At 43.5% G+C, this 25,632-nt stretch overlaps 1 protein-coding gene across 1 annotated transcript in view; it reads right to left on the bottom strand.

Annotated features, from left to right (window-relative positions):
- The window catches only part of pola1 (polymerase (DNA directed), alpha 1), a 293,912-nt gene that overhangs the window by 54,903 nt on the left and 213,377 nt on the right, over window positions 1-25,632 (bottom strand). The window contains exon 35 of the mRNA XM_078232528.1: window positions 24,266-24,382. Coding sequence (XP_078088654.1) covers window positions 24,266-24,382 — 117 coding nt within the window. The remainder of the gene's footprint in view (window positions 1-24,265; window positions 24,383-25,632) is intronic.

Consider the following 25,632-nt stretch of genomic DNA (forward strand, 5'->3'; position numbering starts at 1 on the left):
TGCAGAGTACACACACAGGCACGCACATGACCACAGACACACGCACAACACACACCCAGACTGGAGGGCTGTGGAGATTACAGATATAGGAAGGGGTGAGAGCATGAAGCGGTTTGAAAACAAGTTGAGAATTTTGAAATCAAGGCATTGCTGCCTGAGCAGATGAGCAAAGGCATGGAGGTAGAGAATTAGGTGGGTCTTAGTGTTGGCTTAAATGGGTGGTCAGAAGCTCATCCTGGAGGCAGAGATGATCACAGTAAGAAGTCTCACAACACCAGGTTAAAGTCCAACAGGTTTATTTGGTAGCAAATACCATAAGCTTTCGGAGCACAGCTCCTTCGTCAGATGGAGTGAGAAGGAGCTGTGCTCCGAAAGCTTATGGTATTTGCTACCAAATAAACCTGTTGGACTTTAACCTGGTGTTGTGAGACTTCTTACTGTGCTTACCCCAGTCCAACGCCGGCATCTCCACATCATGGCAGAGATGATACCAAGGTTACATGCAGTCGAGTTTCACTTCAGACAGCCACCAAGGAGTGGGATGGAGTTGATGGCCAGGGAATGGAGTTTGGGGTGAGGACGAAGGACAATGCTCATGCAGCAGTGGATCCAATACAGGCAAGTACATCCAATACAGGCAAGTACATCCAATACAGGTAAACAGTCTGACAACTCAGATGGTGGAGAGGTCAAGAGAGGTGATAATGAGGTAGAGCTGGTACCATCAGCATAAATGTGAAAACAAACTGGCTTTCAGATGGCATTGGGGTGGGGCAGCATGCCAGTGAGAAGTGGGGGGCAAGGATAGATTGTTGGGGGCCAGTAGTAGCAACTGTATGCGAGCAGGGAGAGAAACCTTTGCAGTCAATTCTCTGCTCATGATTAGATATGCAAGAATGGAAATAGGTGAATTCAGTCCCACCCAATTACACATTGATGGAGAGTCACTGGAGGAGGATGGTGTGATCAACTGTCTCAAAGGATGCAGACAGGTCACGAAAGGTGAGGAAGGGTCGTTGAAAACACAAAATAAGGCCATTTGGCTATCGAGTCTATGCTGGCTCACTGTAGTGCAATCCAATCAGTTCCATTTCACCACTCCATCCCTGTAGCCCTGCAAGTTAATTTTGCTCAAATGCAGTACGTTGAAATCATTGACTGTCTTCAGTCAACCATTCTGAAATGCAGCGAGTTCCAGATCATTACGATTGGCTGCATAAAAAAGTCTTCCTCACATTTCTTTATTGCTTGTCCAAAACCTTAAATCTGTGTGCCCTAGTTCTTGTATCAGCTCAATGGACCATTTACCTATCTGAATCTGTCTTAGTTTTGTACACCTCTATCTGATCCAACCTCAATTGCCTTTGCTCTAAGGAGAACAACCATATCTTCTACAACCTAACATTGTAGCTAAACTTCCTCAGCTCTGGAACGCTTTTGGTAAATCTCCTTTGCACCCTAACAAGCACCTTCACATTATTTTTAAGTGTGGTGGCCAGATGTGGACAGAATACTCTGGTTGTGGTCCAATCAGACGTTGACAAAGATTCAAATACGTGACAGATGGGCTGCTGATCAAGCAGGTTGCTTTGTCCTGGATGATGTCGAGCTTCCTGAGCGCTATTATACCTGCACTCTTCCAGGCAAGAGTATTCCATCAAACTCCTAAGTTGTACAGATTTTGGTGAGTCAGGAGTTTAGTTACTCATTACAGAATTCCCAGCCTCTGACTTGCTCTTGTAGGCACAATATTAATATGACTGGTCCAGTTAATCTCATCATCAAGAGTAACCTCCAAGATGTTGATGGTGGGGTTCCAGTGATGGTAATGTTGTTGAATGTTGTGGAGCTGATTAAATTCTCTCTTGTTAGAGTCATAGAGGTTTACAGCATGAAAACAGGCCCTTTGGCCCAACTTGTCCATGCCGCCCTTTTTTTTAAACCCCTAAACAAATCCCAATTGCCCGCATTTGGCCATATCCCTCTATACCCACCTTACCCATGTAACATCTAAATGCTTTTTAAAAGACAAAATTGTACCCGCCTCTACTACTACTACCTCTGGCAGTTTGTTCCAGACACTCACCACCCTCTGTGTGAAAAAATTGCCCCTCTGAACACTTTTGTATCTCTCCCCTCTCACCTTAAACCTATGCCCTCTAGTTTTAGACTCCCCTGCCTTTGGGAAAAGATATTGACTATCTACATTATCTATGCCCCTCATTGTTTTATAGACCTCTATGAGGTCACCCCTCAGCCTCCTATGCTCCAGAGAACAAAGTCCCAGTCTCTCCAGCCTCTCCTTATAACTCAAACCATCAAGTCTCGGTAGCATCCTAGTAAATCTTTTCTGCACTCTTTCTAGTTTAATAATATCCTTTCTATAATAGGGTGACCAAAACTGCACACAGTATTCCAAGTGTGGCCTTACCAATGTCTTGTACAACTTCAACAAGACGTCCCAACTCCTGTATTCAATGTTCTGACCGATGAAACCAAGCATGCCGAATGCCTTCCTCACCACTCTGTCCACCTGCGACTCTACTTTCAAGGAGCTATGAACATGTACCCCTAGATCTCTTTGTTCTGTAACTCTCCCCAATGCCCTACCATTAACTGAATAAGTCCTGCCCTGGTTCAATCTAACAAAATGCATCACCTCGCATTTGTCTAAATTAAACTCCATCTGCCATTAGTCAGCCCACTGGCCCAATTGATCAAGATCCCGTTGCAATCGGAGATAACTTTCTTCACTGTTCACTATGCCACCAATTTTGGTGTCATCTGCAAACTTATTAACCATGCCTCCTATATTCTCATCCAAATCATTAATATAAATGACAAATAACAGTGGACCCAGCACTGATCCCTGAGGCACACCGCTGGTCACAGGCCTCCAGTTTGAAAAACAATCCTCTACAACCACTCTCTGACTTCTGTCAAGAAGCCAATTTTATATCCATTTAGATACCTCACCCTGGATCCCGTGAGATTTAACCTTATGCAACAACCTACCATGCGGTACCTTTTCAAAGGCCTTGCTAAAGTCCATGTGGACAACATCAACTGCACTGGCCTCATCTACCTTCTTGGTTACCCCTTCAAAAAACTCAATCAAATTTGTGAGACATGATTTTCCACTCACAAAGCCATGCTGACTGTCCCTAATCAGTCCTTGCATCTCTAAATGCCTGTAGATCCTGTCTCTCAAAATACCTTGTTGCTTGACATAAATTGTTGTTGCTTGACACTTGTGTGGTTCAAATGTCACTGCCACTTATCAATCCAAGCCTGAATGTTGTCCAGGTCTTACTGTATGTAGGCAAGGACTGCTTCAGTATTTGAGGAATTGTGAAACTTGTACGGTGAGGAAGGGTAGTTGAAAACGCAAAGTAAGGCCATTTGGCTCTCGAGTCTATGTTGACGCTCTGGAGTGCAATCCAATCAGTCCCATTTCACCACTCCATCCCTGTAGCCCTGCAAGTTTATTTTGCTCAAACGCAGTACTTCGAAATCATTGACCGCCTCCACATTAACCGTTCTGAAATGCAGTGAGCTGAACTTTGTACAATCATCAGTGAACATCCTCCACTTTGATCTTATGATGGAGGGAATATCACTGAAAATGGTTGGGTTCAGAACACAAACCTAAGGAACTCCTGCGGTGATGTCCCGGGACTGAGATGACTCGCCTCCATCAATCACAACCATCTTTCTACATTGTGCTCGGCATGATTCTGACCAGTAGAAGTTTTGCCCCCAATTCCCATTGATCTCAATTTTACTTGGGCTCCTTGATGGCACACTCAGTCAAATGCATGTCAACTTTCAATTCACCTCTTGAATTTAGCTAATTTGTCCAAGGTTAAAATAAATCAGGAGCTGAATGGCCCTAGTAGAACCCAAACTGAGCATCAGTGAAGTTATTGCAGTGTAAGTGCCTCTTCAGAACACTGTTGATGACACCTTGCCACACTTTGATAATGATTGAGAGTAGACTGATGGGAAGTAATTGGCCGAATTGCATTTGTCCTACTTCTGGTGGATCTGACACGTGGGCAATTTTCCACATTGTTGCGTAGATGCCAGTGTAGCAGCTGCACTGGAACAGTTTAGCTAGTTCTGGAGCACAGGCCTTCCAGGACTACAACTGAGACATTTCCTGGACCCATAGCCTTTGTTGTACCCAGTGCCTTCAATGGTTTCTTGATGCCATGTGGAATTCATCAAATTGGCTGAAGACTGGAATCAGTGATGCTGGAATGTCAGAAGCATGAAGAATTGAGAAACAATTGGTTGTAAAGATTGTAAAGTGACATTCTGACATGAAAATTAATCTCTTTCATTTGTCGTAATGTCTTTAAAGCAGAACATTTCCTGGATCCAATTTTGTGGACACTACTAAAGGTACAAGATCCCTCCAGACCACCCAGTGCTTCCTCCTCCATCATATGAAGCACATTGTGAGTACTTCCATTGATATGGACTTCTCCCAGAACAAATACAAAATTGTTTTGTAACAGAAACATTGCCAGAGATGAAATGCCGGAATATTTTTTTCCAAATACAGATTTGAACAGCAGGCACCTTACAAAGGAATAGTTCCTGGTGAATCCTTGCCCGGCTTCATTGTTGGGGAGGGGTGGGAGTCCCAAATTTTAAAAGCGTATGCTTGAACTTTTAATTTAGATCAATTTTGATAAAAATAGAAAGCTTCAAGAGAATATCTAAAATTTCTTCAACTAAGGCAATATGAGAAAATAAAAATTTCACGAGCTAGAGTGGAAAAATTCTAATGCAGATTTTTTCAGGAGAATGTTTCAGATTAGGAGATAAATATACTGCTGCAGCCAATAGGGAAATCGAAACTGAAAAACCGTTTCATGGGCAGTAGTATTATCTAGGTATGGGAATAGAAATCTCTGTGTGTCAGCCCTGGCTCAGTTAGTAGCACTCTCACCCGAGTCAGGAAGTTATGGATTTAATTTCCACTCGAGAAATTTGAGCACAAAGATCTAGGCTGACGCTCATTGTAGTATTGACTGCATGTGGCAATGTTGGGAGGTGCTGTCTCTCAGATCAAACTAAGCCTGCACCTGCTCGCTCAGATAGATGCAAATAATCCCATTGTACGAACAAGGAGCAGTAAGCCATTCAGCCCCTCGAGTCTGTTCCCCCATTTCATAAGATCATGACTTAGAACATAGAAAAGCTACAGCACAAACAGGCCCTTCGGCCCACAAGTTGCGCCGAACAATTTCCTTACCTTCTAGGCTCATCTATAACCCTCTATCTTACGAACCTCCATGAACCTATCCAAAAGTCTCTTAAAAGACTCAATCGAATCCGCTTTCACCACCACTACCAGCAGCCGATTCCACGCACCCACCACCCTCCGAGTGAAAAACTTACCCCTAACATCTCCTCTATACCTATTCCCCAGCACCCTAAACCTGTGGCCTCTCGTGACAAGCATTTCAGCCCTGGGTAAAAGCCTCTGAGAATCCACTCTATCAATACCTCTCAACATCTTATACACCTCTATCAGGTCACCTCTCATCCTTCGCCTCTCCAAGGAGAATAGACCTAGCTCTCTCAACCTATCCTCATAAGGCATACCACTTAATCCCGGCAACATCCTTGTAAATCTCCTCTGCACCCGTTCCATGGCTTCCTCATCCTTTCTGTAATGAGGCGACCAGAATTGGGCACAGTACTCCAGGTGGGGTCTGACCAGGGTCCTATACAGCTGCAGCATTATCTCCCGATTTCTAAACTCAATTCCTCTATTGATGAAGGCCAGTATTCCATACGCCTTCTTAACCACAGCCTCTACCTGCGACGCCGCTTTGAGTGTTCTATGAACCTGGACCCCAAGATCCCTCTGTTGTTCCACACTGCCAAGCGTTTTACCCTTATTATATTCTTCCATCCTATTTGACCTGCCAAAATGAACCACCACACACTTATCTGGGTTGAAGTCCATCTGCCACTTCTCCGCCCAGTCTTGCATCTTATCTTAGTTTCGTTGCAACTGCTGACATCCCTCTACACTATCCACAACACCTCCAACCTTTGTGTCATCAGCAAACTTGCCAACCCATCCTTCCACTTCCTCATCCAGGTCATTTATAATAATCACAAAGAGCAAGAGTCCCAGAACAGATCCCTGGGGCAGTCCACTGGTGACCGACCTCCATGCTGAAAAAGACCCATCGACAACCACTCTTTGCCTTCTGTGGGCAAGCCAGTTCTGAATCCACAAAGCAATGTCCCCTTGTATCCCATGCCCCTTCACTTTCTCCATAAGCCTTGCATGGGGCACCTTATCAAATGCCTTACTGAAATCCATATAAACCACATCTACCGCTCTTCCCCTGTCTAAGTGTCGAGTGGAGGTGGAGGTGCGTCAAGTGGAGGTGCGTCAACACCAAATTCATCAGCCGCACTCACAAGACAGCACCGAACATCACCCAAGCACAACGCAACGCCATCCACGCTCTCAAGACCAGCCGCAACATTGTCATCAAACCAGCAGACAAAGGAGGGGCCATCGTCATACTGAACAGAACGGATTACTGCAAAGAAGTGTACCGACTACTGAACAACGAGGAACACTACAGACAGTTGCCCACAGATCTGACCAAAGAACACACCCGTCAACTCAACACTCTGATCAAAACCTTTGATCCGGACCTTCAGAGCACCCTCCGTGCTCTCATCCCACGTACTCCACGCGTTGGAGATCTCTACTGCCTCCCAAAAATACACAAGGCAAACGCACCCGGCCGTCCCATCGTTTCAGGAAATGGAACCCTGTGCGAGAACCTCTCCGGCTATGTTGAGGGCATCTTGAAACCCATTGTACAAAGAAACCCCAGCTTTTGTCGCGACACTACGGACTTCCTACAGAAACTCAACACACATGGAGCAGTTGAACCAGGAGCATTCCTTGTCACAATGGATGTCTCGGCACTCTACACCAGCATCCCCCACGACGATGGCATTGCTGCAACGGCCTCAGCACTCAATGTCGTCAACTGCCAGTTTCCAGATGCAATTTTACAACTCATCCGCTTCATCCTGGACAACAATATCTTCACCTTCAACAACCAGTTCTTCATCCAGACACAGGGAACAGCCATGGGGACAAAATTCGCACCTCAATATGCCAACATCTTCATGCACAGGTTCGAACAAGACTTCTTCACCGCACAGGACCTTCAACCGATGCTATACACTAGATACATCGATGACATTTTCTTCCTTTGGAGTCATGGTGAGCAATCACTGAAACAACTATATGATGACATCAACAAGTTCCATCCCACCATCAGACTCACCATGGACTACTCTCTGGAATCGGTTGCATTCTTGGACACACGCATCTCCATTAAGGACGGTCACCTCAGCACCTCACTGTACCGCAAGCCCACGGATAACCTCATGATGCTCCACTTCTCCAGCTTCCACTCTAAACACGTAAAAGAAGCCATCCCCTACGGACAAGCCCTCCGAATACACAGGATCTGCTCGGATGAGGAGGATCGCAACAGACACCTCCAGACGCTGAAATATGCCCTCATAAGAACAGGATATGGCGCTCGACTCATCGATCAATAGTTCCGACACGCCTCAGCGAAAAACCGCACCGACCTCCTCAGAAGACAAACACGGGACACGGTGGACAGAGTACCCTTCGTCGTCCAGTACTTCCCCGGAGCGGAGAAGCTACGGCATCTCCTCCGGAGCCTTCAACATGTCATTGATGAAGACGAACATCTCGCCAAGGCCATCCCCACACCCCCACTTCTTGCCTTCAAACAACCACGCAACCTCAAACAGAACATTGTCCGCAGCAAACTACCCAGCCTTCAGGAGAACAGTGACCACAACACCACACAACCCTGCCACAGCAACCTCTGCAAGACGTGCTAGATCATCGACACGGATGCCATCATCTCACGTGAGAACACCATCTACCAGGTACACGGTACCTACTCTTGCAACTCGGCCAACGTTGTCTACCTGATACGCTGCAGCAAAGGATGTCCCGAGGCATGGTACATTGGGGAAACCATGCAGACGCTACGACAACGGATGAATGAACACCGCTCGACAATCACCAGGCAAAACTGTTCTCTTCCTGTGGGGGAGCACTTCAGCAGTCACGGGCATTCAGCCTTGGATCTTCAGGTAAGCGTTCTCCAAGGCGACCTTCACGACACACGACAGCGCAGAGTCACTGAGCAGAAACTGATAGCCAAGTTTCGCACACATGAGGACGGCCTAAACCGGGATGTTGGATTTATGTCACATTATCAGTAACCCCCCACAGCTTTCCCCCTGATCTTGCAGAATCTCACTAGCTGTTCTGTCTGGAGACAATACACATCTCTTTAACCTGTGTTGAATGCTCCCTCCACCCACATTGTCTGTACCTTTAAGACCTGGCTGGCTGTAGAGATTTGCATTCTAATTAGTAATCTGTAACTTGATTTCTGTGTCTGTGCACTGTTGGAGAACAGATATCCACTCCATCTGACGAAGGAGCTGTGCTCCGAAAGCTTATGGTATTTGCTACCAAATAAACCTGTTGGACTTTAACCTGGTGTTGTGAGACTTCTTACTAAGTGTCTAGTCACATCTTCAAAAAACTCAAATCAGACTTGTAAGGCATGATCTGCCTCTGACAAAGCCATGCTGGCTACTTCTGATCATACTATTCCTTTCCAAATGTTCATAAATCCTGCCTCTCAGGATCTTCTCCATCAACTTACCTACCACTGAGGTTAGACTCACCGGTCTATAATTCCCTGGGCTATATCTTCTCCCTTCCTTGAATAATGGAACTACATCTGCCATCCTCCAATCCTCCGGAACCTCTCCCGTCTCCATTGACGACGCAAAGATCATCGCCAGAGGATCAGCAATCTCTTCCCTCACCTCCCACAGTAACCTGGGGTACATCCCATCCAGTCCCGGCAATTTATCTAACTGGCTGCTTTTCAACAGCTCCAACACATCCTCTTTCCTAATGCCCACATGCTCAATCTTCTCAGTCCACTGCAAGTCTGCGCTGCAACTACCAAGATCCTTTTCCACTGTGAATACTGAAGCAAAGTATTCATCGAGTACCTCTGCTATTTCAATCGGTTCAATACAGACTTTCCCACCGTCACATTTGATAAGTCCTATTCCTTCACATCTTATCCTCTTGCTCGTCACATACTTGTAGAATGCCTTGGGGTTTTCCTTTATCCTGTCTGCCAAGGCCTTCTCATGTCCCCTCCTGGCTCTTCTAATTTCCCTCTTTAGTTCCTTCCTACTAGTCATATGCTCTTCTAGATTTCTAACATTACCTAGCTCCCTGAACCTTTTGTAGGCTTTTCTTTTCTTCCTGACCAAATCTGTTACAGCTTTCGTGCACCACGGTTCCTGTAACCTACCATAACTCCCCTGTCGCACCGGAACATTGCTGTGCAGAGCTCCAGACAAATTTTCCTTGAAAATTTGCCACATTTCTTCCGTACAGTTCCCTGAGAAAACCTCCTTCCAATTTATGCCTCTAATTTCCTGCCTAATAGCATCATAGTTGCCCTTACTCCAGATAAACACTTTCCTAGCTCGGCTGATCCTATCTCTCTCCAATGCTAGTGTAAAGGAGATAGAGTTATGATCACCAACCCCAAAATGCTCTCCCACTGATAGATCTGACACCTGCCCAGGTTCATTCCCTAATATCAAATCAAGCACAGCCTCTCCTCTTGTAGGCTTATCCACATACTGTGTCAGGAAGCTCTCCTGAACACACCTAACAAACTCCTCTCCATCTAAACCCCTTACCCTAGGGATATTCCAATCGATATCTGGGAAATTAAAATCTCCCATCACGACCACTCTGTTATTATCACATCTCTCCAGAATCTGCTTCCCAATCTGCTCCTCCACATCTCCGCTACTATTGGGTGGCCTGTAGAAAACACTTATAGAAAACCTATAGAAATCAGACTTATCTGATTTGAGAGGTCAAATCTGCATCCTGCCCGCCTATCACCCTCTTGCTTACCGGGAATCTATCTCTCGCTGTCTTGAAAATATTCAAATACTCTGCTTCCACCACTTTTTCAGAAAGAGTTTCAAAGACTCACAACCCTCATCTCATCTTTGTTTTAAATGGGTGACCCCTTATTTTTAAACAGTGACCCCTCCTTCCAGATCCTCTCCACATCCATCCTGAGAAACCCATGCAGCCAGGGGGAGAATGTGCTAACTCCACACAGACAGCCACCCAAGGCTAGAAATGGACCCAGATCGCTGGCGCTACAAGGCAGCAGTGCTAACCACTGTGCCACCATGCCGCCCAAAAAAAATCCTGGAACCAAAGATGCAGAAAAACTCCGTGAACCTGCCATGATTTGAACATGCAACCTTCTGATCTGTAGTCAGGTGCACTCCCATTGCACCACAAGTCTACCCTTCCTTAAATAAGGTGGCCTATACTGTACATAGTATTTTGAATGTGTTCATTAATGCCCCTGTACAACCAAAGCATAACCTCCCTACTTCTGCATTAAATTACCCTCACAATAAATGAAACATTCTCTTCACGTTCCCAAGGACTTGCTATACCTGCATATTAGCTCTTTGTGATTTGTGTACGAGGACACCCAGATCCCTCTGCTCCTCAGAGCTCTGCAATCTCTCACCATTTAGGGAATATACTTTTTTATTCTTCCAGCCAAAATGGACAATTTCACATTTTGTGTATTATGCTCCATTTGCCAGATCTTTTCTTACTCACTTAACCTATCTATAGCTTTTTGTAGCCTCCTTATGCCCACTTCACAACTTACTTTCCTACCTATTTTTGTGCTGTCAGCAAATTTGGCAACCATCCCCTCATTCAAGTCACTTAAATAAATTGTAAAAAGTTGAGGTCCCAGCACTGATCGATGTGACACACCACTCACTACATCTTGCCAACCTGAAAAAAGACATTTATACCTATCTACTCTTAGCTTTTTCAAAGAATGGGAAGTTGTCCCTGATGTCCTGGCTACTATTTATCATTCAGGGAGTATCAATTTTTAAAGAAAGATTATCTGATTATCACATTGCTGTTTGAGAGAGCTTGCTGTGTTCAAATTAGCTGCATTACAACACATTTCCTGCATTTCAAGAGTGACCTGACTTTAGAAATTGCTAGATTGGCTTTAAAGCATTTTAGGATGTTCTGTGTACATGAAAGGTTCTATATGAATGCAAGTTTTTCTTTTTATCATTACCCAGTCACATGACTTTTATAACTTCAGAGTATAAAACTTCCAATGGAATCAAGGGCTTAAGGCAGATATCGGGTTATGGCAGGAAAGTGGAGGTTGCGATATTAGATCAGCTATCTTAACAAATGACAGCGTTAGTTCCACTGGTCCTATGGCCAACTCCTGCTCTTATGTTATTACAGCTACTGCCATTTTCCACAGATGGATAATATACTAATTTTCATCATATCCATACAACACATTACCGAGTTCCTTTTGTCTATCCAAATTTCCCTCACGCCTTAGCACTCATTGCCTCTTCATTAACCTCCAAACTTGCAATAAACTAAGCGAACACAGAACGACTCAAAGCTTGAAGCAGAACTTGCAAATAAACAAACCAATTTCAAATCTGTACAATGTTACTGAATGGACATGCTGATATACATGGTGAATTTGCTGCAACAGCACTGCTGTAGTTCCAGCAAGCCATGGTAGAGGGGAACTTAAAACTAAAGGCCACGCTGATTTGAATTCCAGCCACCACTCTGAAGACTTCAATTAAAAAAATATTCCACTTCGTTAGATCTGGAGACCATTGGAGAAGTAACATTTCAGAATGAGTTGGAAATGCCCGCTTGAGTGGCACCCCAAACACAAACATTCTCTCCCTTCACCATTGACGTAAAGTAGCAGCCGTGTATGCCATCTACAAGAGGTACTGCAGGAACTCACCAAGGCTACTGAGACAGCACTTTGCTAACCCATGAACTCTACCATTTAGTAGAACAAGAGTAGACACCTGGGGAAAAACCACTACCCTCCAAGCCACTCACCATCGTAACTGGGAAATATATTAACATTCCTTCCAATGGCTGGGTCAAAATCCTGGAACTCCCTCCCTTCTGAACAGCACCAGCTGAACACCACTAGCTTCTCCTTTCTTCATCCAAGTTAGTATCCCGAAAATGCAGGACATTTGGATGATGCGATGGATAGGTGGTGATGCCAGGGTAGTGATACTTTCTCATTTTACCTATAACAACTAATGCCAATGCTGAGAATGACTTTATGGGGAGATGATGATTCCTGGAGATAACCTGCAAAATTTTCTCTGAATAAAATAAATTCCCAGACAGAAGTCACCATACATTTATATAAAAAGTTTTACATACACTGAAATAATAGCTAAAACAAATTTAAATCAGGTATCATACAGAACTTGTGAGAAATGCTAAATGGGGTTGTCACAATTGGTCAGATCATAGGGACAGAATTTTAGACAATTCTTTGCTAGGCTAGGTGATTATTGGGTACTCGAGGGAAGAATGTTGGTGGGCTGATTGGCCTGTACACATCTTAGTTCTTTATTTTTCTCAAACCACAATAAAGGTGTTTCCATAGTGTGTCTATAAGGAGTGAGATTATTGTCTAATTATTGTCCAAACTGAAACTGATAGCAAGGCTAAGTTTCATTTTTTTCCCCCTCAACAATAACCCAGCAACAAAGTGGTTATCAGTGTGTATTAGCCATTCATAGATTTATAGAATTCCTACAGTGCAGAAGGAGGCCATTTGGCCCATCGAGTCTGCACCGACTCTCCAAAAGAGCATCTTGCCCAGCCCAAACACCAGCCCTATCCTCATAACCTCACATATTTATCATCGCTAACCCCCATGGTAAAGGGCAATTTAGCATGACCAATCCACCTAACCTGCACATCTTTGGACTGGAATTCAGGAGGTATTTTTGTGCACAAACATTTCAGGCTGTTGTGAGAACACCATTGTTACACCCAAGGAGTGGGGCACCATTCTATTTGCAAAATTTGAAGGGGGCTAAGGTAGAAGAACATTTACTTTGCTCCATACCCTAATAAGACAACTGATCTCACTCTTGAAAGCTCCAATGGATGCCACTCCCACACCCTTTGAGAGAATTGTAGAGATTAGGAAGCTCATGCTCACACATCAAAGGGTAGCAATTTTGAACAAAAGCAAAACACTGCAGATGCCAGGAATCTAAAATGACAGAAATTGCTGAAAAAAATCTCAGGTCTGGCAGCATCTGTGGAGAGAGAAACAGAGTTAATGTTTTGAGCCTGAATAACTTTTTCAGAGCTCTGAAGAGTCTTTCCAGCATTTTCTGTCTTTAGTTCTGAAGAGGTTCTTAGTTATTAGCTCTGAAGAACAGTCATGCGCAATAAATTTGAATGACAGTTAAGCCCAACTTAAAGACTTAGGAAAGGGGGCAAAGAAGTTTACCTTTTTCTCTCTCTCTCTATTTTGCATACAGAGTAAGCTGTAGGTTGACAGACATGAGAAAAACGTTGCCTATAGTTTGGAACTTGAGATTTAAATTGATAAATGAGCAAGGTTTATAGATTTGGTAGATAGGACTTTGTTATTGCCCATAACCAAATGTGCAGAAGTTGGTTGTTCTCACTGTGGATACAGTGTTGTGTTTATTCATGTATTTTGTGTCAAATAAATCAGTGGACAGTTTGAAATTGTTTCTCTGCTCCATAGAAAGCCTTTCAAGTCTCCCTGCAAGTGTCAGCTTGTCTCAGTGGTAGCACTCTGGCCTCAGCTATAACAAGGCGTGAAGGCGTAATCTAGGCTGGCATTTCAGTGCTGTACTGAGGGGGTGCCAGGGATGCCATCTTTCAGATGAGACAAAGCTGAATCTGCAACTGGCGTTTTAAGTGGATGTTAGAGATCCAATGTTAGTTTTTCTTTAAACAGCAAAAGCAGGAATATTTTTCTCGTGTCCTGGCAACATTTATCCCTCAACCCACACCATCAAAACCTTCAAATAAAAGCAAAATACTGTGGATGTTGGAAATCTGGAATAAAACAGAAAAAAAACTGGATAAACTCAGCAGGACTGGCAGCATCTGTGGAGAGAAATAGAATTAATGTTTTGAGTGTCAATGACCCTTCTACAGAACTGCCAATGCACTGGACGCAATACTCCAGCGGAGTCCAAATTAGTGTCTTGTACAGCATAGAGTACAAGAGAAAGGAGGCTATGTCTCTATTAATAAAGCCTCGGACATTGCATGCTTTATTAATCACTCTAGCTGTCCTGTCACCTTCAGTAGTTTACGCACATGTACTCCCAGTCCCCTCTGCCTTTGCAACCTGCTCAGAGTTGTATCTTTTATTTTACATTGTCTCTTCATTTTCTTTCTACCAAAATGAATCACTTCATATTGAACTTCCTTTGCCTCTTACCCATCCACTCCACCAACTTGTCCATGCCCTTTTGAAATTCTACACCATCCTCCTCATAGTTCACAATGCTTTGTTTTGTTTCACCTGTAAATTTTGAAATTGTGCCCTGTACACCAAGGTCGAGGTCATTAATATATATCAGGAGCGGCAAGGTTGCTAACATTGACCCCTGGGGGAGTTTGAATGAGTTGGCAGGGGAAGGGGACACAGCAGAGTGAGGGCACAGAATTATACAGCAAAACAAAAATGTCAGAGGGAGTGCAGCTGTATTAAGTTTCAAGAGAGTAAGACCAGGCTGGATGGCCTATACTTTAAAGCCAGGAGTATTGCAGGTAAAACGGATGAGTTGAGGGCAATGATTGACACGATGTTATTGTAGCCATCACAGAGACATGGTTGAAGGAAGGACACGATTGGCAATATAGAATCTTCAGGCAAGACAGGGGAGGAGGTAAAAGAGGTGGAGGCATTACATTATTAGTTAAGGAGTCAGTTACTGCAGAAAGGAGAGATGATATCTTGGAGGGGACATCAAATGAAGCTTTGTGGATAGAGTTTAGGAATAAAAAAGGGGTAGCCACATTTTTAGGTGTTTATTAAACCCACAGATAGTCAGAAGGATATTGAGGAGCAAATATTTGCTCAGTTTGTGGAGGTGAGTAAAATCAATAACAGTAGGGTTATTACATGAGGTGATTTCAACTTTCCAAACATTAACTGGGAAATACATAGCGTTAAGGACTTGGATAGAGTAGCTTTCTTGAAATGTGTACAGGAGAACTTTTTAAGTCAATATGTGGAGGATCCAACAAGGGAAGAGCTGTGCTGGGGCTATTTCTGGGGAATGAAGCTGGACAGGTGGTTGAGGTGGTGATTGGGGAGCATTTTAGTGACAGCAATCACAACATGGACAAGGAAATAGACAAGCTGCAAAAAAAAGTTTTAGATTGGCAGAGAGCAGACTTTAGTAAAATAAGGCAGGATCTGGCTAAGGCAGACCAGGAACAGCTACTAATGGGAAAAAATACAGAAGAGCAGTGGGGGGCATTCAAAAAGGAAATGAGGAGGATGCAAGCCCAGCATGCTCCCTCTAGGGTAATAGGTAGGAATAACAAGCCCAGAGAACCATGGATGACCAGAGATATTCAGGATACAATGAGAAGGAAAAGAAAGGCTTTTAAAAAGTACAAAGGGAGCAAACCAATGGAGGCATTAGTGAGGTATAGAAAGTGCAGGGTGGAGCTTAAGAAAGCAATTAGGAATGCAAAGAGGGGATATGAGAAAGCTCTGGCTGGCAAAAGTAGGGAAAATCCCAAGATATTCTATAAGTATATCAATGGGAAGAGGATAACCAGGGAAAGAGTAAGGCTCATTAGGGACCAAGAGGGCAATTTGTGGGTGGAGCCAGATGACATTGGTAGAGTGTTGAATGAATATTTCACACCGTCTTCACCCAAGAGAATGATAACGATGGTATGGAATTCAGGGACAGAGAGACTGTGAGGTTCTTGAGCAAAATGACACAGGGAAGGGCAAGGTATTAGAGGTGTTGGCAGCCTTAAAAGTGGCTAAATCTCCAGGTCCAGATGAATTGTGTCCTAGGCTGCTGTGGGAGGCAAGGGAGGAGATTGCAGGGGCTTTGACCCAAATTTTCAATTCCTCTCTGGCCACGGGGGAGGTGCCAGATGACTGGAGAACAGCTAATGTGGTTCCGCTATTTAAGAAAGGTTGCAGAGATAAACTAGGGAACTACAGATCAGTGAGTCTCACGTCAGTGGTAGGGAAACTATTAGAGAAACGTCTGAAGGAGAGCATCTATCTCCACTTGGAGAGGCAAAGCTTGATCAGAGAGTTAGCATGGTTTTGTCAGAGGGAGGCCATGCCTAACAAATTTGACTGAATTCTTTTGAGGAGATGACCACGCGTGTAGAGGAGGATAGTGCATGTAGTTTATATGGATTTCAGCAAAGTCTGTGACAAGATCCCACATGGGAGACTTGTAAAGAAGGTAAATTCGCATGGGATACAGGGTAATTTGATAAAGTGGATTCAAAATTGGCTCAGTTGTAGGAGACAGAGGGTGATGACAGAGGGTGATGACAGAAGGCTGCTTTAGTGATTGGAAACCAGTGTCCAACCACAGGTTTGTGTGTTGGGCCCCCTATTATTCATATAAATGACATTAATGACTACGTGGGGGGTAGGATTAGTAAGTTTGCGGATGACACAAAGATTGGGCAGGTGGTTAATAGTGAGGTGGAGTGTCTTGGGCTACAAGCAGATATAGACGGAATGGTCAAATGGGCAGATAAGTGAATTTAACATGAAAAGTCTGAGATGGTATACTTTGGAAGGAGTAACTTGACAAGAAAGTACTCAATGAATGGAAGTTCTATGGAATAAAGGCACCTTGGTGTGTTTGTCCACAGATCTCTCAAAGTGGAAGGTCTTGTAGGGTGGTGAAAAAGGCATATGGGAACTTGCCTTTATCAATCAAGGCATAGATTACAAAAGCAGGGAAGTCATGTTGGATTTGTATAGAACGTTGGTGAGGCCACATCGAGAGTACTGTGTGCAGTTTTGGTCGCCGCATTATCGGAAGGATATGATTGCACTGGAGGGGGTGCAGAGGAGGTTCACCATGATGCTGCCTGGGATGGAACATTCAAGTTATGAAGAGAGGTTGCGTAGGCTTGGGTTGTTTTCGTGGGAGCAGAGAAAACTGAGGGGTGACCTGATCGAGGTGTACAAGATAATGAGGGGTGTGGACAGAGTGGATAAGGAGCAGCTGTTCCCCTTAGTTGAAGGGTCAGTCACGAGGGGGTATAGGTTCAAGGTGAGGGGCAAGAGGTTTAGGGGGGATGTGAGGAAAAACTTTTTTACCCAGATGGTGGGACAGTCTGGAATGCACTGCCTGGGAGGGTGGTCGCGGCGGGTTGCCTCACTCCTTTAAAAAGTACCTGAATGAACACCTGGTACATCATAACGTTCAGGGCTATGAGTCAAGTGCTGGCAGATGGGATTAGGTGGGAGTTCAGGTGTTTCGAATATGTCGGTGCGGACTCGATGGGCCGAAGGTATATGATTCTATGAACCCCCTTACAAACAATCCTCCAGCCCGAAAAACATTCATTAACCACTATTCTTGGTTTCCTGTCACTCAACCACTTCTGTACCCATATTGCTACTTTTCCTTTTATTCCATGAGCTAGAATTTTGCTCACAAATTTTTTGTGCGGCAATGTATAAAATGCCTCTTGGAAATCCATGTACATTACATCAACAGCATTGCCCTCATTAACCATCTCTGTTGCCTCTTCAAACGAACTCCAGCAAGTTAGTTAAACACAATTTTCCCTTAAGAAATCCATGCTGGTTTTTCTTTAATCTACATGCATTTGCCCATGTGGATATTAAGTTTGTCCCAAATTATTGTTTCGAGAAGTTTCCATCACTGAAGTTAAACTGGCTAGCCTGTGGTTTTTGGGCTTATTTTTACACCCATTTTTGAACATTTAGCATGGTCACCGAGTCTAAGGAAGAGTGAAGAACAATGGCCATTGCCCTGCAATTTTCACACTCACTTTCCTCAGTATCCATTGATTCATCTCATCTGGTCCTGGTGCTTTATCCACTTTAAATATGAACAACCTATCCAAAATCTCCCCCTCATCAATTTTAAAGCCTTCGAGTGTCTGCATTACCTTATTTCCCGCCATAGCTTGGGTAGCATCTTCTTCCTTGGTAAAGTCAGATGCAAAAATGTTCATTTGATACCTCAGTTTGAGGTGTTAAGACAGCAATGTCCATTGACACTCTACTCAGGGAAAATATCTAGCCCAATACCCTGAAGACTGTGACAGTGTCTAAAAAGGGTTGTGTGGGTGTTTGGAGAAAAAATGAAGACCAAAAATGCAGGTTTATTGGACTAATTTGTCTGTTAATATAACACATAGGGCGGGATTTTCGGGCCACGCTCACCCCAAATCTGGAAAATCCCATCTGGCACCCCCCTCCCCCCCCAAACCCGCTACGATTCCCGTGGCGGGCAGGACAGGAAACATCCCCCCATAGTATGCAGTTTTGGATTTATCTGCTTTACAATCAGAAATATCGGCAGAATGGTAGAAACCAAGATGATAACTATTTAATGCAAACATGATTAACAGAGAGATGATGACATTGAAATAATGCCTCTTATTCTAGATTTCAATCATGTTCATCTTAATGGCAAATCGCTCTTCCTGAATAGCAACCCGCATTGAGAAAGTAATGCACTGTTCTCTGCGGGCAGCATCTGTATCATGGCCATCATGAAAGCCAATTGAATGATGTTGTTAATGTCACATGTCGCCACCTGTTTCATAGCAATTGAGGGTCACTAACCCTGTTAGCCACAGCATTGTGTGCGGCCTGTGGTTTGACTCCAATTCCTGCTGTAGCAGGCCCCTGCCTGCCTGAAACGGTGCAGCCTCATTATACAATGCTGCTTAGTCATGGCACAGCAAGGTTTCCAACTGCAAAACACTGGGATGCTGGAAGGCTGACTTTCTTTGGGCCTGTAACAATCTGTACTGCCATGCTTGTTGTTGCTGTGGCAACCTCAATAGTAATTCCAGCATCCCCATCTTTCCCAGTTGTCCTTCAGCTAATAAAATAACAGAGGAGAGCTGCAGCCAATAATCAGTGCTCCAATAGTCAACCCAGGTGGAATTTCCAACCTCAGCCAAAACAGAAGATGGTAAAGAAAACCTGCAGTGGAGGTGAACCATCAGTACATCAAACTACCAAAGATGTGCGGGTTAGGTTGATTGGCCATGCTAAAATTGCCCCTTAGTGTCCCGAGATGCGTAGGTTAGAGGGATTAGTGGGTAAAATATGTAGGGATATGGGGGTAGGGCCTGGGTGGGATTGTGGTCGGTGCAGACTCGATGGGCCGAATGGCCTCTTTCTGTACTGTAGGGTTTCTGTGATTCTATGATACTTCCCAAGTGTCCAAAGCATAATTCTGTGCAGTGGGGGCAAGATCGAGCAAATTCAAATGCTGCCAAGCACCAATTTTCCAACAGCCTCTATTTTAATAAGCCCAGTGTTTACCTTAAGGGGCAGCCCTGACACAAGCACACATCCATCCTATTATGTGCTGCACCATGAGTGGTTAATTAGTATGCGATCAATGCTCAAGTGCTTTAGATAGGAGAAGCGACTCAAGTACGTCTATCTTTTCACTGGAATGAGTTAAGGGATCAGATGTGGTGTTCTAATTGTGAAGGGTTTATAGGTTAATTGGGAAAAGCTCTCCATTGGTTAGTGAGTCAGTAAATTTACAATCACCAAAGGAATGAAGAGAACAATTTGAAATTGATTTACTTAGAGAGGAGGGTGGTCATGCCGCAGGTTGGGAGCAGGTAGGCAGAGATGAAATGGGTGAACACCGGGCAGTGGAAGAGAACCAGTCAGATGGTGCAGGAGACCCCCGAGTCAATCTGTTTGCTAATCGGTTTTCCATTTTGGATAATGGCGAGGCCATGATTCCGCAGAGGAGAGCAGCAAGAACCAGGTTCGTGGAATCAGGGGTGACTCAGCTGCACAGGAGGGGAGAAAGGCATGGATGAGCAATAGTGACAGGGGATTTGTTAGTTAAGGGAACAAACAGGCATTTCTGTGGCCGTGGATGTGACTGTAGAGTGGTTCGTTGCCTCCCTGGTGCCAGGGTCAAGGATGTCACATCGTGGCTGCAAGACAATCTTCTGAGGGAAGGTAAACAGGCAGAGGTCGCAGTCCTCTGACATAAGGAAGACAAAAGCAGATTTTAGGGAATTAGGAAAGAAATTAAAAAGCAGACCGAATAAAGCAGTAAACTTTGGATTACTCCCAGACCCATGTGCTAGTGAACATAGGAATAGCAGGATTAAGCCATTGAACACATGGCTAGAGAATTGGTGTAGGAGAGAGGGCATCAGATTTCAGAGGCAAGGGGATTGGTTCTGGGACAGGTGGGATCCACAAGATGGATGGATGGACTGGTGGAGGTAAATGGTATGATTTAGTTGCCATTACGGAGTCATGGTTACACGGTGATCGTGACTGAGAATTAAATATTCAAGGACCTGTGTCATTTAGGAGCAATAGGAAAAAGGTGATGGAGGAGGGGTGGCACTGTCAATAAGGAACACGGTCAGTATGTTGCTGAAAGAGGATCTTAGATCAAAGGATCAAGAGGGCTAGAATACAAGAGCAGGGATGTACTTCTGAGGCTGTATAAGGCTCTGGTCATGCCCCATTTGGAGTATTGTGAACAGTTTTGGGCCCCATATCTAAGGAAGGATGTGCTGGCCTTGGAAAGGGTCCAGGGGAGGGTCACAAGAATGATCCCTGGAGTGAAGAGTTTGTCGTATGAGGAATGGTTTAGGACTCTGGGTCTCTACTCGGAGTTTAGAAGGATGAGGGGGGATCTTATTGAAACTTACAGAAGATTGCGAGGCCTGGATAGAGTGGGCATGGAGAGGATGTTTCCACTAGTAGGAAAAACAAGAACCAGAGGGCACAACCTCAGGCTAAAGGGACGATCCTTTAAAACAGAGATGAGGAGGAATTTCTGCAGTCAGAAAGTGGTGAATCTGTGGAACTCTTTGCCGCAGAAGGATGTGGAGGCCAGGTCATTGAGTGTCTTTAAGACAGAGATATATAGGTTCTTGATTAATAAGGGGATCAGGGGTTATGGGGAAAAGGCAGGAGAATGGGGATGAGAAAAATATCAGCCATGATTGAATGGCGGAGCAGACTCGATGGGCTGAGTGGCCTAATTCTGCTCCTACGGTCTTATGTAGAATCAATTTGATTGGAGCTAAGAAACTGCAAGGGGCAGCTAACATTGGTGTGAATTGTTCATAGATCCCCAAAGAGTTGTGGTAATGTTGGTCACAGTATAATCCAGAAAATTAGAGCCGTATGTAACATGAGAAATACAGCAATTTGACTTCAATTTGCATAGTTAGCGCTAACGCCGTGGAGGATGAATTCCATGACTATGTACGAGATAGGTTTCTGGAGCAGAATGTTTAGGGATTGGGTTACTTTAGATTTAGTATTCTGTAATGAAAAACAGCAAATTAATAATCTTGTTGGAAAGGAGCCACTAGGAAATAGTGACCATAATATATTGAATTTTACATTAAGTTTGAAAAGTGATCTAGTTCATTCTGAAACTTAAATCTGAACAAAGGGAACTAGAAGGGTATGAGGGGCAAGTTGGCTATAGTGACTTACAAATAAACTAAAACACTGACAGGAGACAGGCAATGGCAAGATTTAAAGTATGATTATATGGTCTACAACAAATATACATTTCCTCTAAGCCAAACAGGAAAAGTGAAGCAACCATGGCTAACAAAAGAAGTTTAAGATTGCAATTGATCAAAGAGTGAGGCTCATTATGTTGCCAGACAAAGCATAAGCCTGAGGACTGGGAACATTTTAGAATCCAGCAAAGGAGGACCAAAAACCTGGCAAAGCGAAAAAAGAATATGACTGCCAGAAACAAAAGCATACTGCAAAAACTTATTTAGGTATGTGAAAAGGAAAAGATTAGCAAGGATAAATGTGGTTCCATGACAGGCAGAGACAAAAGAATTTAAAATAGAGAAAAGCAAAATGATGGAGAAACTAAGCAATTACTTTGTGTCCTTCTTCATGGAAGAATATGTAGAAAATCATTCAGAAGCACTAGGGAATTAAGCAGCTTGTAGAAATAAAGAACTGAAAGAAGTTGGTATTAATAAAGAGGTAGTAGTCGGAAATTGTAATTGGACTAAAGGTTGATAAATCTCCTGGACTGGATTAGTTACATCCAGAGTATGTTGAAGGGAGTGGCTACAGAGATAGCGGATACACTTGTGGTTATCTTCAAAAATCTACAGATTCTGGAAAGACGGAAAAGTGGCAAATGTAACCCCACTATTTAAGAAGGGAGGAAGAGAGAAACAGTGAATTACTGGCCTGTTCATTTGATATCAGTAGCAGGAAAAATGTTAAAATTTATTATAAAGGTGTGATAACTACACAGTTGGAAAATAGTTACATGATTAGGCAGAGTCGACACAGATACATGAAAGGAAAATGATGTTTGATAAATATGTTGGAATTTTTTTTGAGGATATTACCTGTAGCATAGGTAAAGGAGAACCAATGGATGCTGTGTATTTGGATTTTTAACAACACCAGGTTAAAACACTTTAACCTGGTGTTGTTAAACTTCTTACTGTGTTTACCCCAGTCCAACACCGGCATCTCCACATCATATTTGGATTTTCAGAAGGCTTTTTGATAAAGTCCCACACAAGAGGTTAGTAAACAAAATTTGAGCACATGGGATTGGGGATAATATACTGATATAGATTGAGAATTGCTTTACAGAACGAAAGCAAAGTGTAGGAACCCACAGATCATTCTCAGGATGGCAGGCTGTTCCAAACGGGTACAGAGGGATCAGTACTCGGGGCACAGCTGTTCCCAATTTATATAAATGATCTGTGGGACCAAATGTAATATTTTCAAATTTGGCGATTACAGAAAACTCAATGGGAATGTAAGTTATGAGGAGAATGCAAGGAGGCTTCAAGGGGACTTCGGTAGATGGAATATAATGTGAATAATTGTGAAGCTACTCACTTTGATTTTTTAAAAAAAATCACAGGCAGAATATTTCTCAAAGAAATGTTGATGTCCATTGGGATCTGGGTGTCCTTGTCCATGAGTCACTTAAAAGCTAGCGTGCAGGTGTAGCAAGCAATTTGGAAGGTAAATGATATGCAGACCTTTATTACAACAGGATTGGAGTACAGAAGTGAAATTGCAGCTGTATAGAGCCTTGGTAAGACCACACTTGTGCAGTTTTCTTTCCTTAACTAAAAAATTATAATACTTAACAGAGGGAGTGCAAGGGAGGTTCATCAGACATCCCTGAGATGGCAGAATTGTCTTGAGATTGTATTCTCTCGAGTTTCGAAGATTGAGAGGTGATTTCATTGAAACTTACAAAACCTTTACAGGGCACAACAAGGTGGATGTAGATAGGATGTTTTCTCTGGCTGGTGAGTCTGGAAGCAGGGGACATAATCTCAGAATAAGGGGCAGGCCATTTAAGACGGAGATGAGGTGGAATTTCTTTATTGGTAAATGAGGGTTGTGAATCTTTGGATTTCTCTCCCCCAAAGGGCTGTGGAAGCTCAATCACTCTGCAAGTTCAAGAAAGAAAGCAATTGATTTCTGAATATTGACATCAAGGGATATGGTAGTGCAGGAAAGGGACACTGAAGTAGATGACCGGCCATGACACAAATGAAAGTGGAACAGGCTCGATTTTCCAAATGGCTTACTCCTGCCCCTTTGTTCCTAGATTTGTTAAGACATGGAATACCTTTCCAATATTGATATTAGTAGTAGCACCAACAGTTTCTGAAAGGGAAACATTTGAAAAGATGTAACTGGGTTCTAGAGAAAGGGTTAAGGATTAGGCCAGATGGATAACTCATTTAGGGCTGGCTTAACTAACATTGCACAAATTTCCTCCTTGTGTACTGTAAAATGCTACATTCCATCATTGAATACAACCATTTTACCAAGATAGGATGTTAATATTGCCAGCCAGTGCATTTAAACCCCGCATTGGTTTTCCGAAAATGTGAAACATTGGTCAAACATTGGCATTAGTCTTGGCAAAAAAAAAGTTAACAGGTCAATAGTATCAATGAAAAAGTTGTTACCTCTTGCTTAAGTGTAGCCTTTGTACAAGCCTGGCATACTGGGCCACTCCGAGAGAAAGTCAGCGGGAGGTGACGAATGCGATTCTGGCAAGTTTGTTCTTCACAAACAAGCCATCCCTGAAAATTGAGGAAAAGCATGAATGAGATGAAGTTCTTTTCAAATATATAATATTCAAATTCTAGTTGATAAATTTCAGGCTTTCTTCTAACGCTTTTGTCTTCAGAAGACTAAATCTCCTATGACTGAAAATCTGTCCCCTTATTCATTATGTATAAGTAGCATTTCCAGGATCAACAATTATTCCCTACTCGCAGGCTTACAGTGTACAGTATTGGAGGTCGTCACCAGAGTCTCTTGGCCCTTTCATTTTAATTGAAGATCAATTGTACAGACAAAAAAATACCAAAAGGTTAAATAATATACAAAAGAATGCAGCACAAGGCAGCTAAATATATTGATGAGGGAAGCACAGTGGATGTGGTTTACATGGACTTCAGTAAGGCCTTTGACAAGGTCTCACATGGAAGGATAGTCCAAAAGATTAGAGCCCGTGGGATCCAAGGCAAGTTGGCAAATTGGATCCAAAATTGGCTTGTTATGAGGAGGCAAAGGGTGATGGTGGAGGGCTGCTTTTGTGATTTGAAGTCTGTGACCAGAAGTGTACCACGGGGATCGCCGCTGGGACCCTTACTGTTTGTTATATACATTAACAACTTGGATGCGAATGTAGAAGGTATAAGGAGAGACTGGATAGGCTGGGTTTGTTTCCCCTGGAGCAGAGAAAACTGAAAGGGGATCTGATACAGATATACAAAATTATGAGAGGCATAGATAGGGTAGATTGCAAGAATCTTTTCCCCATGGCAGAGATGTCCTGTTGGACTTTAACCTGGTGTTGTGAGACTTCTTACTGTGCTTATCCCAGTCCAATGCCGGCATCAGAGATGTCTAAGGCCAGAGGGTATAGGTTTACATAGAAACATAGGTGAGAAGTAAGTGATTTAGGGAGGATCTGAGGAAAAATATTTTCACCCAGAGGGTGGTGGAAATATGGAATGCGCTGTTTAAGAGGGGTGGTGGAGGTCGATATGCTTGCAACATTTAAGGCACATCTGGACAAACATTTAAATGGCCAAGGTATAGTAGGCAATGGTCCAAGCGCTGGTAAATGGGATTGGTATTTGATAGTTGGCATAGACATGGTGGGCCAAAGGGCCTGTTTTCTGTGCTGTATGACTCTACGACAATGCTGAAATTGCACTATTTAAAAAAATGGAACCTGTTCAGCTTCAGGATTATCTATGGCAGTTTGACAAACTGACAGGATTCATTTTTGGATGAAACAGTGTTTTGTAGACTTCACAGA

This window comes from Mustelus asterias, chromosome 17 (genome assembly GCF_964213995.1).
Source record: "Mustelus asterias chromosome 17, sMusAst1.hap1.1, whole genome shotgun sequence".
Taxonomy (NCBI): domain Eukaryota; kingdom Metazoa; phylum Chordata; class Chondrichthyes; order Carcharhiniformes; family Triakidae; genus Mustelus; species Mustelus asterias.